Source organism: Wolffia australiana, chromosome 2, assembly GCF_029677425.1.
Source record: "Wolffia australiana isolate 7733 chromosome 2, ASM2967742v1".
Taxonomy (NCBI): domain Eukaryota; kingdom Viridiplantae; phylum Streptophyta; class Magnoliopsida; order Alismatales; family Araceae; genus Wolffia; species Wolffia australiana.
Window position 1 is genome coordinate 17,528,396 of NC_135836.1, and position 14,729 is coordinate 17,543,124.

Genomic DNA, 14,729 nt, shown 5'->3' on the forward strand with positions numbered 1-14,729 from the left:
TTTATTTTCTGCAGTAGATCGAAGTCCTGATTGATCCAGGATTGATTCAAATTCTAATCGTTTGAAAAATTCGACACTCAGGATAAAGTCATATTTTTAATGGGGATAATTAGTTTCTCTTCGAGCCCTATATATTAAAATATAAACTACCATGTTTCCTTTATTAACTATAGATTGAATAATTCGATCCGATCGACCATTCGAACGACCGGATCGAATGCCGGACTGGTTTCCCACTTGTCACGTGCGTCGTTATAGAGCCTCTCTGTCAGCGCGCGCGACAGATGGACACGTGTCATTCGTGGATCTGAAGGGCACTGCAGTAAATATGCAGTCATCTAAGCCCGAATAGTTAACCAAGCCAAGACGCTTCAAAAAGATCATCTCCTTACTGTATGGCTAGTCGCTGGCTGAGTTCGTCGCTGGATCGTAAGTTAAATTTCGAAGCTGCATTGGCGATACTGATCTTTCGTGAGCTCTTTGTTTTCTTTTTTTTTCCCGATTTTTTAAAGTTTCATGTGTTGCTGCGCTGTATGAGGCCGAGATCTTTTGTTTTCTGATTCCAGCCTGTGATTTACGTTTAGAAAATCCAAAGGAATCGTCTTCTGTTTTACCCTGGTTTATGAGTTACCCCATTTTCCTTTTGTTATTGTTGTTGATGTCATTGATTCTCTGATCTTCCTCATGAATATTTAATTGGAGGGTCACGTGTACCGCTTCTGTTTTTTGGGACCCCTTCTTGATTTGTATTTGCTCGGTACTGTGATTTTCTCTCATTATCTCCGCCGTTTCTTGTATACCCCCCCTTACTACTTCCGTTGTCGAGTCTCTTTACTGGCGCTTAGCACTTCTTCGAAGGGTGTTGCGGAGCGGCTCCGGTAGGCATTTCCCCTCTGTTGTTCATGTACTTTTTTTTGTTGTTGCTACGAAAGATTGCCAGATCTGCATTCAGTTGTAGTTTTTACCGGTCTTTCATCAGTTTTGAAGCTTCACTTGGTCTTCTTCTTCCTCCTGTGCATGCTGCCAGATCTGTGGTGTTTGCTGAGTGTAGACTTTAATAATATGATTGCGACTGGTTCTTCTATTTCCTCCCAGATCAATGCGTGTTTTCTTGCATTCTTCGTGACAGTTGTATCAAGCCACTAACTTTCCCTGTAACATTTTTTTCTTTCACTCTGGCATTTCTGTTCATGAAAATGTTTGATGTGATGGTCCGTTTCTCTAGCCGCTCTTTTCACAGTGCCTTTCATGTGTAGCTCTTTCAGATTAGTATACCGTCAACCGCATTAAGAAACAAATTATTTTAATGAGATCGCAACCACCACTCAATAAAAAAATGTTTTCTTTGATATCGCCCACATTCTCAGATTTTTTTAACGTCTGCGTTTTATTTCATGGGAACGATTCGATTGGCTTTTCCTGCGTTTGGCACCTTTTAATTTTCTTCTTGGGGGATGGTGATCAGTTTTTACCTTCAGATTTTTTTATACAATTTCCGGGGTGACTCGTATTTATTGCAAAGGTCTCGATCAAGAGCAGTATTATTCAAATCTTAGACGGATGTATGAGCGGTGCATCCTCTCTCGAAGCGTCATCTAAACTCTTCCCGGAGTATTCAGCTCTTTTGTTTCTACTCAGTCTATCCATTCAAACTAAGTCGTCCTAAGATTTATCCATTTTTGTTGCTTCTTGCATCGTCTTCTGCTTGTTTCTTCCTGGAAACATTTTACCTTTTGTTTTTCCTGTTTTCATACTCCTCTCAGATGCTCTCGCCATCTTCTGCATCTCAAACTTGACTCATTGCCGTAAATACCCCTCGCAGAAGATGGCGGATCTTCGCACTCCACTCCGGCCCAAGAGGAAGAAGGTGTGGGTGGACTACTTTGTGCGATTCCGATGGATCATTGTGATCTTCGTGGTGCTGCCCATCTCGGCGACGCTCTACCTGTTGACCTACCTGGGTGATGTTTGGTCGTGTTCCAAGTCCTTCCAGCGCCGCCAACGTGAGCATGACGAGAATGTGAAGAAGGTGATGAACCGGCTGAAGCAGCGAGACCCCAAGCGCGATGGGCTGGTCTGCACGGCCCGTAAGCCATACTTCGCAGTGGGCATGCGCAATGTGGACTACAAGCGGGCCCGTCACTTTGAGGTGGACCTCTCTGCCTTCCGCAACGTCCTGGACATCGACCGAGAGCGGATGGTAGCACGGGTCGAACCGTTGGTTGACATGGGCCACATCACTCGGGTCACAGTGCCCATGAACCTGGCCCTGGCTGTGGTGGCAGAGCTCGACGATCTCACCGTCGGCGGCCTGATCAACGGCTACGGCATTGAGGGCAGCTCCCACATCTACGGCCTCTTCTCGGACACAGTGGTGGCACTGGAGCTGGTTCTGGCTGACGGTCGCCTTGTCCGGGCAACCAAGGACAACGAGTACTCGGACCTCTTCTATGCTGTACCCTGGTCACAGGGCACCATCGGCCTCCTCGTGGCAGCAGAGATCAAGCTCATCCCCATCAAGGAGTACATGCGGCTGACGTACACCCCAGTCCGGGGCACTCTCCGGGACGTGGCGCAGGCCTATGCTGACTCCTTTGCACCCAGGGACAAGGACCCTGGCAAGGTCCCCGACTTCGTGGAGGGCATGGTCTACAGCGCCAGCGAGGGGGTCATGATGACTGGCCGTTATGCCTCCAAGGAGGAGGCCCGCCGCCGTGGCAACATCATCAATTCTGTTGGTTGGTGGTTCAAGCCATGGTTCTACCAGCATGCAGAGAAGGCACTGACCAAGGGGGAGTTTGTGGAGTACATTCCCACCAGAGAGTACTATCATCGCCATACACGGTGCCTGTACTGGGAGGGAAAGCTGATCCTTCCCTTTGGAGACCAGTTCTGGTTCCGGTGGCTGCTGGGCTGGCTCATGCCCCCCAAGGTCTCCCTGCTGAAGGCCACCCAGGGCGAGGCCATTCGTAACTACTACCATGACATGCATGTCATCCAGGACCTCCTTGTCCCCCTCTACAAAGTCCCTGACGCCCTCGAGTGGGTCCACCGAGAAATGGAGGTCTGGCCCTTGCCACCCACTCTCTTCTCTCCCTCTCTCTCTCTTATTCCGTAGAATTGAATGTCGATGACAATATGTCATTGTCATCGACCGTAGGTTTGAATGACGATGTCCATTGTGTCATCGCCATCATTTGTAGGCGTGGATGACGATGGGAATATCGTCATCGTCAGCCCCCCAGCCCCTCTCCTAAGATGAATGACAATGATGATGAGTATTTCGTAATCTGAGCAAGGGTAACAATGGGACTACGATGACTTATCATCATCCAGTCGAGGATGATTATGTTGATGACCAGTTTGTCATCGTCATTCTGGCAAGGATGAATGACTGGGACAAAGGCGACTTGGGCGTCATCCTCTCTTGGCAAATACTAGTCATGACAAATTAAGTGTTTGAGGATGGTAATCGCCATCATCATCCAAATTAAGTTCGTGGAGGAAGACAATCCATCATCTTCACCTTGGGCAAATGAAGATGCGTCATCGTTGTCTGATCTCTGGGGGTAGGCGATTGTGATGATCTTGTTGTCATCATCATCATTATCATCATCATCATCGTCATCATCGTCATTGTCATCATCATCATTATCATCATCATCATCGTCATCATCGTCATTGTCATTGTCATTGTCATCATCATCATTGTCGTTATCATCGTCATCGTCATCGTCATCGTCATCATCATCGGCGTCGTCATCATCGTCATCGTCATTGTCATCGTCACCGTCATCGTCATTGTCATCATCATCGTCGTCGTCATCATCATCATCATCATCATGAGCAGCAGCAGCAGCAGCTGGCAAATTCTGAAATATGTGGCTCTTCTTGGTGTGTGAATCCGCAGGTGTATCCACTGTGGTTGTGCCCGCACAGGCTGTTCAAGCTGCCGGTGAAAACCATGATCTATCCGGAGCCGGGATTTGAGCTGCATCACCGCCAGGGGGACACGCAATTCGCGCAGATGTTCACGGACATTGGTGTGTACTATGCTCCGGCAGCGGTGCTGCGGGGGGAGGAGTTCAACGGCATCGAGGCGGTGCGACGGCTCGAGCAATGGATGATCGAGAACCACTCCTTCCAGCCGCAGTACGCTGTGTCTGAGCTCTCCGAGAAGGACTTCTGGCGGATGTTCGACGCCGAGCTCTACGAGGCCTGCCGCAGAAAGTACAAGGCAGTGGGCACGTTCATGAGCGTTTATTACAAGTCCAAGAAGGGGAAGAAGACGGAGAAGGACGTCCAGGAGGCCGAGCAGGCCATCGCCGACGCCGCCTACGCTGAGGAACCTTGAATTTCTTCCTCTTCTTCCTTCCTCTCTCATTAATTCTGAACTCTCTTCTTCTTCTCCTTCAATTGTTGTCCAATTTAATTGCTAGAATTGAGAGACTTTGTTTGAGACATTTCTGGGCTATGGTTTTCTTTAATTTAATTGGGCCCACGGTAGGGATTGGGGGCATTTTCGTCCGATATTTAAAGGCGCGGAAGAAATTTCGCCGTCGATGCGATCGCTTTCAGATCCGCGGTGGTGCGGAAATTTAGGGATTCTGATGACCGTTCTTCGATCATTATTCGATTGCGGAGAGCGCTTGGAACGTCGGATGCGATGGGCGATTTGGCGATCGAGGTATGTGTTCACATTGGTCTGTGATTTAATCAATGTATATGTCCCTCAGAATCCCTCTGGATTGTATATTCTAATCTATACATGAACTCTCAGATCTGTGCCGAGAGCAGATGAATTTTTCAAATCCTTCGAAATTCCCCTACTTCAATCCATTATTCTATGATTCCTCTGGATCAACTTAAGAAAAGAATAAGTAAAGACTCCTGCGGTGGCTGCTTAAATCAGATGAATTTCTTCGATGACCTTTCATTCTGATCCGTCGGAATTCGCGCTCTCCTCTTCTGGATTAACTCGATTAAGAACTGATTGATCATCTGCGCTGCAGGAAGAGGCATCCACCCCGCGAAATGCAGGTAGACATGAAAGCGTATGCTGGGGATGCGGTTTGCGGGTTATCCTTCCATCGTATTCTCCCATCTTCCGATGCGGATGGTGTGGGGCAATCACAAACAATTTTCGCTCAAACAGGAAACCCGACAGCCGTTGTTTTGCTAGATGGCGGCGACTGCGGGATCGCATTTGTTTATCCGTCGTGCTCCTCTTCATGTTCTTCGTCATTGGTAATCCCAAATCACCATATCTTTGTCATTCGTGGTAATCGAGCTCCTTCTTGAAAACTTTGAAGATGGCAGGCGGCGGCTTGTGGGTTTTTCTCCCGATTGTTTACTCCATCAGCTATCTATGCGGCACGATTCAGTTCATCGTAGCAGGAGTATTATCTATTTGCACAGTTTCTACCTTCCTTCTTGCGTCGTTGTCTTCGCCTGGCGCGCCGGCTTGTTCATCATGGGGCGATTATACTGCGGTGAGTAAAGGAAGTCTCGAAGATTTCAACTTCTGCTCGTATTGTTCGAGGCCGAAGCCGCCGAGAGCGCATCACTGCCGCTCCTGCGGAATGTGTGTGATGGACATGGATCACCACTGCCCCTTTGTGAGTTCTATCTGGCTTTCCTTTTTGTTCTTTTCGTTCAACCAGTAGTGATTATTCTCGTTTTCGGCAAGTTTTAATTGAATCCATTGAGTTGGCATGGAAATTTCGCTTTGTTGTTCCATATTTATCTTGAAAGTGGATTGTTTTTCTCATTTATTTTTACGCACAAATCTCATGTGTCATTTTAATGTGCCAATCATTCTCTTCTAGTCCGGGCGATTTTTAGGACAAGGACTACATGTGTCAAAAATAGAAAGTGGAGCAGGAAAAATTTGCATTGAAGGTCTAATTAAGCGCGTTATATCCGATCCAGGAATCGTAAACCCAAAAATTATTATCTTAACTTTCTAAAAATCAGGTTTTCCTGCTCTCCAGCTGGATCTTGGTCTCCGTAGAGTCTATAACTTACACCAATTTGTTCTCTAAATGCATCAAAATTGTCGAATGAATAGATAGATAAAGGGATGAACTTTCATCTAAACGCCGTAATTTCTTGAAACCAACGTTTTTTTCTTGAAACTCGCAGATTGGGAACTGCGTGGGAGGCGGAAACCACCGGTACTTCGTTGTGTTCTTGATCTCTGCGGTCGTCAGCTGCCTGTACATTACGGCAATGTCGGCGTTCGCTTGGTATATGGCGTGGCCGCCGCTTGATCCCGAGCGTATGGCTTATTACTACTCCTTAGAGGAAAGCTCAGAGTCAACAAACTTCTTCAAACAAGTGGTCTCTTCCATGGTCAACTCAGTTCTCGTGCTATCTCCCCGCAGTTTACTGGTGCTCTATTTGGGGATATCCAGTCTCTCTATTCTGATCGGCGTCAGCGCTCTCTTGTCGCAGCAGCTCAGATTGATCTACGACGGTCAAACCTATTTGACCCAGTTGACCTCTGGCATCCCTGTTGAGAAGGGTCGCCACAACATTCAGCGGTTCTTCGCCTTCCCCGAGTGGCCATATGGGTCGATCCTCGTCTCTTTTTTTCATGGGAAACTTCTCGCCAGGAGCAGCTACTCCAAGCACCTGTGATACAGAATAATTAAATCATATTTTAGCGGAAATGGGGAAGTTTTCGTCCAAAGATTTGATCTTTCTCTCGCCAATTTTCCCGGGTTTTCGAAGAAATGCAGCAAGTATTTAAAAATTTTAAAGTGTCACATACATTTGACACTCTTTTTCGGAAATTGTGAAGTTTTCGCCCAAAGATTTTAGCTTTCTCTCGCCAATTTTGTTGGATTTTCGAAGGAATGCAGCAAGTTTTTGAATTATTAAATGGGCACGCAAATCCAGAAAGATATCAATATTTGTCACTTTTTTGCAAGAAATGGAGGAGTTTACGCCCAATGAGCTTTCTCTCGCCTATTTTCTTGGGTTTTCTTAGAAGTGCAGGAAGTTTTTGAATAATTTAATGGGCAGCACCATCCAGGAAGATGCGGTGCTCACGGTATTTGTCTTTTTCACAGAAAAGGAGAAATTTTCGCCAAGGAATACAGTAAGATTTTCGCAAAGAAAATCTGAGCTCTCTCGAATATTTTCTTGGATGTTCGAAGGAATACAGTAAGGTTTTATTAGTTAAATGGGTACACACATCCCCGAATATTCGGTGACCACAATATTTGTCTCTCTTTTTACAAGAAACGAGAAGGTTTCGCCCAAAAATTTGAATTTTCTCTCCTCTTTTTTCCTGGATTTTCGAAGGAATGCTGCAAGTTTTTCATCAAATTAATGCGGGGAATCAAAATCCACTAAGATGAGGTGATAACAACATTTGTCTCTCATTCACCGAAATAGAGAAGCTTTCTCTCGCCTATTTTCCTGGATTTTCGAAGGAACGCAGCAAGATTTTTGAATAATTTAATGGGCACGCACATCTACAAAAGCCTGATCTGGGATTTGACCTTTGAGAAGAAAGCTGCTCGCACAGTGACAAGCGCACACCTGCTCTTACCGTCATCATTTCCTACGTCATGCCCTACTAACTGGGCTAGCAGCCCAATGGGCCGGTCACCTGAAGCCAATAACGAAGGGAAAAAATGAGAAAAAGAAATACCTACCCACCTAACAATAGGGAAAAAGCTGTCGTCAGAAAGAATAATCCCAGTTCCCCTGCTTTTTCTCTTTGCATTCATTCACCCTGAAAACTTTCATAACACAGAGCGCCAAGGCCTTACCTTGTTCTCTCTTTTATTAAAGCATTTCTCTTTTTCTAGTTTTGTGCTCAGCTTGTATCTTCATCTTTATGTTCTATCTTCAAGCACCATGACTGTTTGAGGGCGAAGTGGCTCCAAGCTGGCCAGCCTTGACAGCCCAGCCTCCCTGTTATTTTCCTAGACCCTTCTAGGGTTTGGGGACAAAGCCTGGCAAGTGGCAACCCTCTTTCCTCTCCCTTCGTCCTGGACCACTCTCCTCTCTCTCTCACTTTCTCTCTCTATCTCTATCTCTGTCTAACTCTCTCTCTCTTTCTCTCTATCTCTCTATCTCTCTCTCCCTTCTGTCTCTCTCATACTTCTGTTCGTCTATAGTTCAAGACATTTCACTCATGGCCGCATTCAAGCACCAACGGTGTATCCCTCCAGCAAACCTTCCTTCACATGCTTCCATCTATCTCTCTCTCATACTTCTGTTTGTCTGTAATTTAAGGCAATTCACTCGTGGCCGCATTCAACCTATCTCTCTCTCTTCCTCTCTCTCTCTCTCATACTTCTGTTTGCTTATGATAATTCACTTATGACCTCCTTAAACCCCTTATTGCGCATTCAACTTCTCTCTCTCTCTCTCATATTTTCTGTATGTTTAAGACAAATCACTATTGGCTCTTCAACCTCTCCTTGCACCAAAGTTCGATCCATCCAGCAAACCTTCCTTCACGTGCTTATATACATGTATAATACTTCCGTTTGTATATAGTTCAAGAAATTCATTCAAAATTCAGTCAAAGGTCAATTCCTCCAAAAAACTTTAATTCACATGCGTCTCTCTCTCTCTCTCTCTCTCTCTCTCTCTCTCTCTCTCTCTCTCTCTCTCTCTCTCTCTCTCTCTCTTTCTCTGTCTCTCTCTTCCTCTCTCTCTCTCTCTCTCTCTCTCTCTCTCTCTCTCTCTCTCTCTCTCTCTCTCTCTCTCTCTCTCTCTCTCTCTCTCTCTCTCTCTCTCTCTCTCTCTCTCTACCCTTTTACCAGGAAGCACGGACACCTACCGCGTAACAGAAGAGTTCTTTCATTGGTTCTAAAGATGAATTTTTTTTCCGACCCACGTGTAGAGAAGGATCGACTAATTCAGCATCCTCTCCCCTTAATTTTCGCCGGCGTCGAGATCTGTTCTTTCTTCTTCTATGCTTCTTTGCCCCTCTCGCTGAGCCACCGAACCTACGCCAGAATTTTGAGCAAACCCTCCTCGGCAAAACGATAATCGACTACCCATACGGAAGAAAGCTGAAATTGGAAATCAGTTCGAGAACACTCGGTTTCATCGTGTTCTTGTTCTGCTGAGAGCAGAAAAAAAAGAAAAAGAGGAGAGATGCAGAAGGAGAGAGCCACATCCTTCTTCTCCTTCGTCTATCGTCTTCTTCCTGCGTCAGATAATGGTTAAACTAGAGCAGAGTAGGAAGAACTGACATCCATCCGACTCTGGACTGCAATTCCTGCTGATTTCTTCGTTTTAATGTTAGAATTTCGAATTGGAATGAAAGGGAGCGAGCGATCTTACCTTTGATGGGTGAAAACAGCGAATACCATGAAAGAAGAAAGTTGAGAGCGAGCGATCGATTCACCTCTTCTCTTTGAGCGAGGATGAATCTGCTTGAAGAGAATTAAGAGCGGCCATGGCGTTGAATATAAGACGCGAAGATGTCTTCCCATGGCTTTCTTGAGCGGTGCTCCGTGCCTTGTGACGGCCTCGTTGAGTTTGTTCATGCCTGAAGAAGCCTGGCTGACACCGGAGTGCACCGTTCAAGAAAGCCGTGGAAAAGCATGCCCACAGTCTTGTTCTTCGATTGGCTTGTTCGGAAATTGAGAACTCCGTCGCCTGGACCCTTGCAGATGATCGAGAGAGAAGAAGAGATGGAGAAAAACAAGGACAAGGCGCTCGCGAAGAAAGAAAATCGATGAAAACGAAGAGATATTTCATCTTTTGTGCATCTCTCTCCTCGTTCTGCGGAGATTTTCATCAGAAACGATCCAGAGAGAATAAGAAAAAGAAGTTGAGGAAATAAATGTAAAACAACAATCGCCAGCGCAAAGGGTGGATCAAACGGAGACGTAAATTTGAAAGATCGAAGAAAAACGATGAGAAACCCTAGAGGGAGAACAAACGTCGGTCGAAGGGAAACAAGACGATAGTACGAAGATACTGAAAAACGAAAATTACTTGGAGGATGGAAGTCTCCGTCGCGAGGAAAGCCCAGAGCAGAGCCTGCATGAAAGCAAGCCAACGAAAGGAGAAAAATCTAACCGCGCGATCCAACCCATTTGCAAAAAACAGCAACCGGTGAAGATGGAGGAAAGAAAACATGGAAATCGGCTGTGCTCGTGAGAAGGATATAGAAGACTGAGAGAGAGGGAGAGAGAGAGCTGGCAGTGGAACCCGAACGCAGGAACGAGAAACGAATAGGCAGGCGAATAGCGATTCCCGAGGAAGACGTGAATGTGCGGACTAGACGCTGGACCGTCGCGAACCAGGCAAGGAACAAAATGAGAGGCGACGCGCAGAGCCAGGACAAAGCCTTAATTACGATCTCCAGAGATCGCGTCCCCCCGAAGGTCATTCATTTAATCGCAACTTTCCCCCGTTTTCCGAGAGATTGACGGCCGTAAGTCCGTAACAAGCAGTACATTTACAAGAGAGATAGAAAAGAAGAAGAAAAAGAAAGGAAATTTTCTTCACGACGACAGCAACGAGTCGACCTTCGCGTTGGCCGCCCTGGAAAGAAACTTCATGCAAATGGGCGGCCTAACCTTAGCGAGAGCCAAGACAGACTGCGGCAAAGTCCAAATCCCGTCCCCGCAGATCAGCCCAGATGCCACCGCAGGCGCGAAGGCGTCCGCCTTAGCCTTGTTCGTCCTCTCCCAGACGAACAAAATCAAGCTCCCCACGCACATATCAATGGCGAAGTACGACCCGAGATAGAACGGTATCGCCATCGCCATCGGAATGGGAATAAACCTCGCCACCTTCTTCCCGCTGGCGTCCCTCACAAAGTTTATCAGAATCCCACCGGCGAAGAAGGCGTAGCAGAGCGTGAGGCAGTGCTTGGGCAGCGAGCCGAACCCCTCCACGCCGAGAATCGCCATGTTACGATACACCAAGGCGAACGGAGCGGGGTACTCCGTTCCAGACACGCCGAGATCGAAGGCCTTGTAGAATAGCCAGAACACGCACGGAGAGATCACGCAGCCCATCGCGGTGCCGATCACCTGGCTGACGAACATAGACCTCGGCGACGCCAACGTTAGATACCCCGTTTTGAAGTCCTGCATGAGATCTGAGGCGGTAGAGACGATGCTCATCATAACTCCGCAGGCAGCCAGCCCGGCGATAACCCCGCCTTGCTCTGCGCCGGCCCAAGCGCCGATAACGAAGATGGCTAGCTTGCCGTATGTCGAAGCTAAGGACCAGTCCGTCAAACCGCAGCCGTAGGCGTTGCAGAAGGCCAGCACCGGCGCGAAGACGTAGGCTACCAGCACGTAATACCACTTGAGCGGCTTGAAGATGTGCGGTAGAGTGATGATAGAGACGACCGCGGCGAGCACGTAGCCCGCGTACGCTAGCCATGTTGGGATCTGGTCTTTGAGGAAGAGCTCCTCCCGACGGCGCTCGTCGAAGCTGACTATCGGCCCCGGCCCGTCTTCTGTAAGTGGGAGTGCGCTCTTCTGCCTGTTTCGCACTTGCTCCATGAAGGCTTTCCCCGACTTGCTCATCACCTTGATGAAGTTGTACAGCCCGTCTCCGAGAATCAGCGCGATGGCTACAAAAACCTGAAGAAAAAATACCATGTTAAGGTTTCAAATTCCGATAGAAGGATGGAAATGAAGGTGAACGCGGTTAATTCGCTTACTCGGTATCCCTGGATGCCATGGAGACTGCTCGGGGAGACATCGGCCGGGTACCAATCTCCCTTTCTGTCCTCAATCAATGGCCACATGATCCCCCATGAGAGGATGCCGCCGAGAAGCACGGAGATGTTCACCAGGTATGGGCAGATCATCCCCACTCCGACGTAGGTCGCCGAGAAATCGAAGTAGAACCTGCGATTGAGGAGAGATTACTCAACTCTCTCGGCATTGATGGGGATCACTCGAAGCTTTTATTCGGGGTAGAGGGTTTTTTTGGTACCTGTTCTTGAAGGCCTGGAGGCCAAGAGATGGGAAATTGATGAACCCGCAGTCGTCCCCGGCCGTGTAGAACCATTGGAAGAAGCCCCACAAGAAACTGAACGAGAAGAACTTGCCCAGCAACGAAACCTGCTTCCTGTTTTCAAACAAGACGCCGTATCGCGATCGATCAGTCCCCATTAAATCTGTACAACTATTGATCTAATCTGATCTGTTCTGATCGATCGGAGAACTTACTTGGCCAGCTTGGCGCCCTGCGGCGTGTGGAAGCTGTTGATGAGGTGAGCCGTGGCCGTGCCGCTGGGGTATATCAACTTGTAATCGATGATCATGATCTGAAACAATAAGGGGGAATCTTGATCAACCCAAGAATCGACATAGATTTAGTTTCTTTTTTTTATTCTACCTTTCTCAGGGGCACCAAGGAGAAGAGGCCGAGGAAGCTGACGACGAACAGAAACCCTATCATCCACCCAAGCTGGGGATTCTTGATGTTCTCTGCCGCGTTCTTCTCCGCGGTTTGCTTCGCGATCGTCTCGCTCATGCCGAACAGATAGCTGCCGAAGCCCCCTGTCGAACCCCAAAAGAGAAAAAATCCAAGAAAAAATCAGATCGATCGAAGCCAACTGGCCAAGAAAGAACAGCGGCGTACCGCTGAAGGCGATCCCGGACGATGCGACGACGCAGGTCTGGATGACGGTGTTCTCCTGGCGCGTGAACGGCTGTCGGAGGAAGCCCGTCTTCTCCAGTGCTTTGGTCCAGATCTTGACGAAGAAGAAGCCGAGCAGCCCCGCGGAGACGTTCAGAGAAGGTATGATTCCCGTCGTGAGGTTGAGCTTCATCACGATAACACTGAACATGATCCCGAGGAAGAAGCTCACGACGAAGGCTCGAAACGTCAGTTGCTGTCGCCATGACGGGACTGGCTTCCCGTCGAACTCTCTCTCTACAGAGTACTCCTTATCGCCGTTTTCTCCCGCGAAGGACTCTGAACCTCCTTCTCTCCTGTTCCTCTTCTTCATGGAGGCGCTCTGAAAGTCCACCATCTCCTCTTCTCCGTAGCCCGTCTGCCTCGCGTGCTCAACTCGCCCCGCCATGGGAGCCCAGTTGCAGGAACAAGAAGGAGAGGAAGAGAAACAAGGAGAAGAAGAAGAAGAAGAGAGAGAGATGAGCCTGCGAAGGCCCTTCTTCACTATGTTATTTATACGTGGGAGGCCTCGCTGGAAGACGAAGGAACAGCTCTAACCAGGTTTGCACTCTCCGTCACGAGAGAACGGCCCCGCGCTTTGACCCAACTGTATGCCTCCGAGAAAAACCAAAAGGAAAAAAAAAACCGAATTCCTCACGAGCTCCCTCTTCCCTGCTGTTAATGGCAATTAAAGAAAAGAGAGAGAGAGATAGAGAGAACGGGAGAACTGGTCTTCGCGAGAGAACCGGCGTAGCGAACGCGATTCTAAAATTAGGGCAGCCCTGCTTCAGCCAGCAGAGACAGCGGACCTAATACGCAAGATCAAAGCCGAAGTTTTGACTTATTGAGGTCATGACGGCGATATCGCATCTACACGAACCATGACTGAAACGCCTATCGCCTTAGATGGATGAAGATCTTTCACCGCTCTTTCAGTCATCCGTGCCCACATGGTTCACAAGATTCTATGTTTTTTTTTCTTTATCGCTGTGTGAGCGCATTGAAGAGGCCCCAACGGGGATAGCGATAGCGGCGAAGAAAAGCTGCGGCCTTGGAAATATCGCTCTCAGCGTCTTAAACTGTGGGAAAGACGAATCCAGCGTGAGTTTTTAGTCAACCTCTTCACTCTTTAACCATGGAACGTAAGCTGATAGAACCTTGCACGCCAGCAAGGATAGAGTATTCCTCTTTTCTAACCTGTGGTTCTTTGAAAAGATAAGAATATTTCTTTGTGTGCGCAGTAGGAAATAGATCATGATCGATTGTGCATCTGCGCCTTGAATCTTGTCGAATTAGAACGGGTTGCCATCAATGACTGTCTAAAAGGTTGGACGGTACATTGATAAAGAGAATGTTAGGTAGATAGATATACATGGATGAATACTGGGAACGGCGAGAATGACGTATAAATATCCAAGTTAAAAGATGGTAAGCAAAATAAATGAACGCCCATTTTACCTTCAGTAGTGAAACCCGAGGGAGTGGACGAAGATACATCATCCAAGTGTACAATTTGTAGGGACAGGCATGAACTATGGAAAGCACTCGAATGAATTAATTTCTGAGGAATTGCGCTGTGATATCTTATCCATAAATGGGTAGGATGGTGACATTGAAAAATACGAAAATCTGAATTACATCAATCAGAGGGGTGTGTCAGTGGATTGAAAAGTCCAAAGAGTAAAGACATCCGCGCAAGCAAGACAAAGACAAATAAATATTTATATTCAAATAGAAAATATAAATTTCTGGATAGTAATATAAAATATCTTGATGAGGTTAGCCATCCGTTTCATGACACGCCCTAAACATGAGTGAAGATCATGGACCAAACACATTTTCTAAAATTCACTTTTTATAAAACTAACCATTGTCACATCCCCGTTGTCAGAATTCTACTTTTTAAAACTTTATAATGTTTAAAAATGCAACTTCCTTGAGGAAAGGTCTGCTCTCAGACCTATAAATACAAATTCTAGTATTTTTTTATGAACGATCTTGAAAGAGTGATACAGAGCATTGGGCGAGGAAATTGTTTTTAATCTGATTGTGGCATGTCAGTCCAGTCTTAAGCCTTTTCTTTGATACAGGGCTGGAAATAA

The 14,729-nt window shown here is 47.1% G+C and overlaps 3 protein-coding genes across 5 annotated transcripts; 2 read left to right on the forward strand and 1 right to left on the reverse strand.

Annotated features, from left to right (window-relative positions):
- Window positions 1-395: 395 nt before the first annotated feature.
- On the forward strand, window positions 396-4,492 carry DWF1 (cell elongation protein / DWARF1 / DIMINUTO (DIM)). Of its 3 annotated transcripts, none has more exons than XM_078592407.1 (3): window positions 396-429; window positions 1,823-3,064; window positions 3,911-4,492. In XM_078592407.1, the coding sequence occupies exons 2-3, from the start codon at window positions 1,826-1,828 to the stop codon at window positions 4,352-4,354; spliced, it is 1,683 nt and encodes a 560-aa protein (XP_078448533.1). In that variant the 5' UTR covers window positions 396-429; window positions 1,823-1,825; the 3' UTR covers window positions 4,355-4,492. The 3 variants fall into 3 exon arrangements, with proteins under 3 accessions (XP_078448533.1, XP_078448532.1, XP_078448530.1); XM_078592406.1 differs by having other exon boundaries at window positions 403-471; XM_078592404.1 differs by lacking the exon at window positions 396-429 and adding an exon at window positions 529-878.
- A 99-nt stretch (window positions 4,493-4,591) lies between these two features.
- Window positions 4,592-7,822, forward strand: LOC144717082 (protein S-acyltransferase 11-like). The gene is made up of 5 exons (XM_078592408.1): window positions 4,592-4,687; window positions 5,013-5,040; window positions 5,156-5,247; window positions 5,313-5,618; window positions 6,145-7,822. Exons 1-5 carry the CDS (start codon window positions 4,667-4,669, stop codon window positions 6,640-6,642), a joined length of 945 nt encoding a protein of 314 aa, XP_078448534.1. The 5' UTR covers window positions 4,592-4,666; the 3' UTR covers window positions 6,643-7,822.
- A 2,504-nt stretch (window positions 7,823-10,326) lies between these two features.
- On the reverse strand, window positions 10,327-13,274 carry LOC144717080 (putative metal-nicotianamine transporter YSL12). Its single transcript, XM_078592403.1, has 6 exons — window positions 12,592-13,274; window positions 12,346-12,509; window positions 12,177-12,274; window positions 11,941-12,075; window positions 11,663-11,852; window positions 10,327-11,582 (listed from the first exon to the last, which is right to left on the reverse strand). The coding sequence occupies exons 1-6, from the start codon at window positions 13,034-13,036 to the stop codon at window positions 10,488-10,490; spliced, it is 2,127 nt and encodes a 708-aa protein (XP_078448529.1). The 5' UTR covers window positions 13,037-13,274; the 3' UTR covers window positions 10,327-10,487.
- Window positions 13,275-14,729: the final 1,455 nt, after the last annotated feature.

What these genes read in the sequence shown, in the direction of transcription:
- DWF1 (XM_078592407.1), top strand. Translation starts at nt 1,826, where the DNA reads ATGGCGGATCTTCGCACTCCACTCCGGCCCAAGAGGAAGAAGGTGTGG. An exon ending in GGGTCCACCGAGAAATGGAG is followed by an intron (nt 3,065 to 3,910) that starts GTCTGGCCCTTG and finishes GTGAATCCGCAG; the next exon opens with GTGTATCCACTGTGGTTGTG.
- LOC144717082 (XM_078592408.1), top strand. Translation starts at nt 4,667, where the DNA reads ATGGGCGATTTGGCGATCGAG. An exon ending in TGGGCGATTTGGCGATCGAG is followed by an intron (nt 4,688 to 5,012) that starts GTATGTGTTCAC and finishes TCTGCGCTGCAG; the next exon opens with GAAGAGGCATCCACCCCGCG. An exon ending in CTTCATGTTCTTCGTCATTG is followed by an intron (nt 5,248 to 5,312) that starts GTAATCCCAAAT and finishes AAAACTTTGAAG; the next exon opens with ATGGCAGGCGGCGGCTTGTG.
- LOC144717080 (XM_078592403.1), bottom strand. Translation starts at nt 13,036, where the DNA reads ATGGCGGGGCGAGTTGAGCACGCGAGGCAGACGGGCTACGGAGAAGAG. An exon ending in CAGGGCGCCAAGCTGGCCAA is followed by an intron (nt 12,076 to 12,176) that starts GTAAGTTCTCCG and finishes GTTTGAAAACAG; the next exon opens with GAAGCAGGTTTCGTTGCTGG. An exon ending in ATGGCATCCAGGGATACCGA is followed by an intron (nt 11,583 to 11,662) that starts GTAAGCGAATTA and finishes TTTTTTCTTCAG; the next exon opens with GTTTTTGTAGCCATCGCGCT.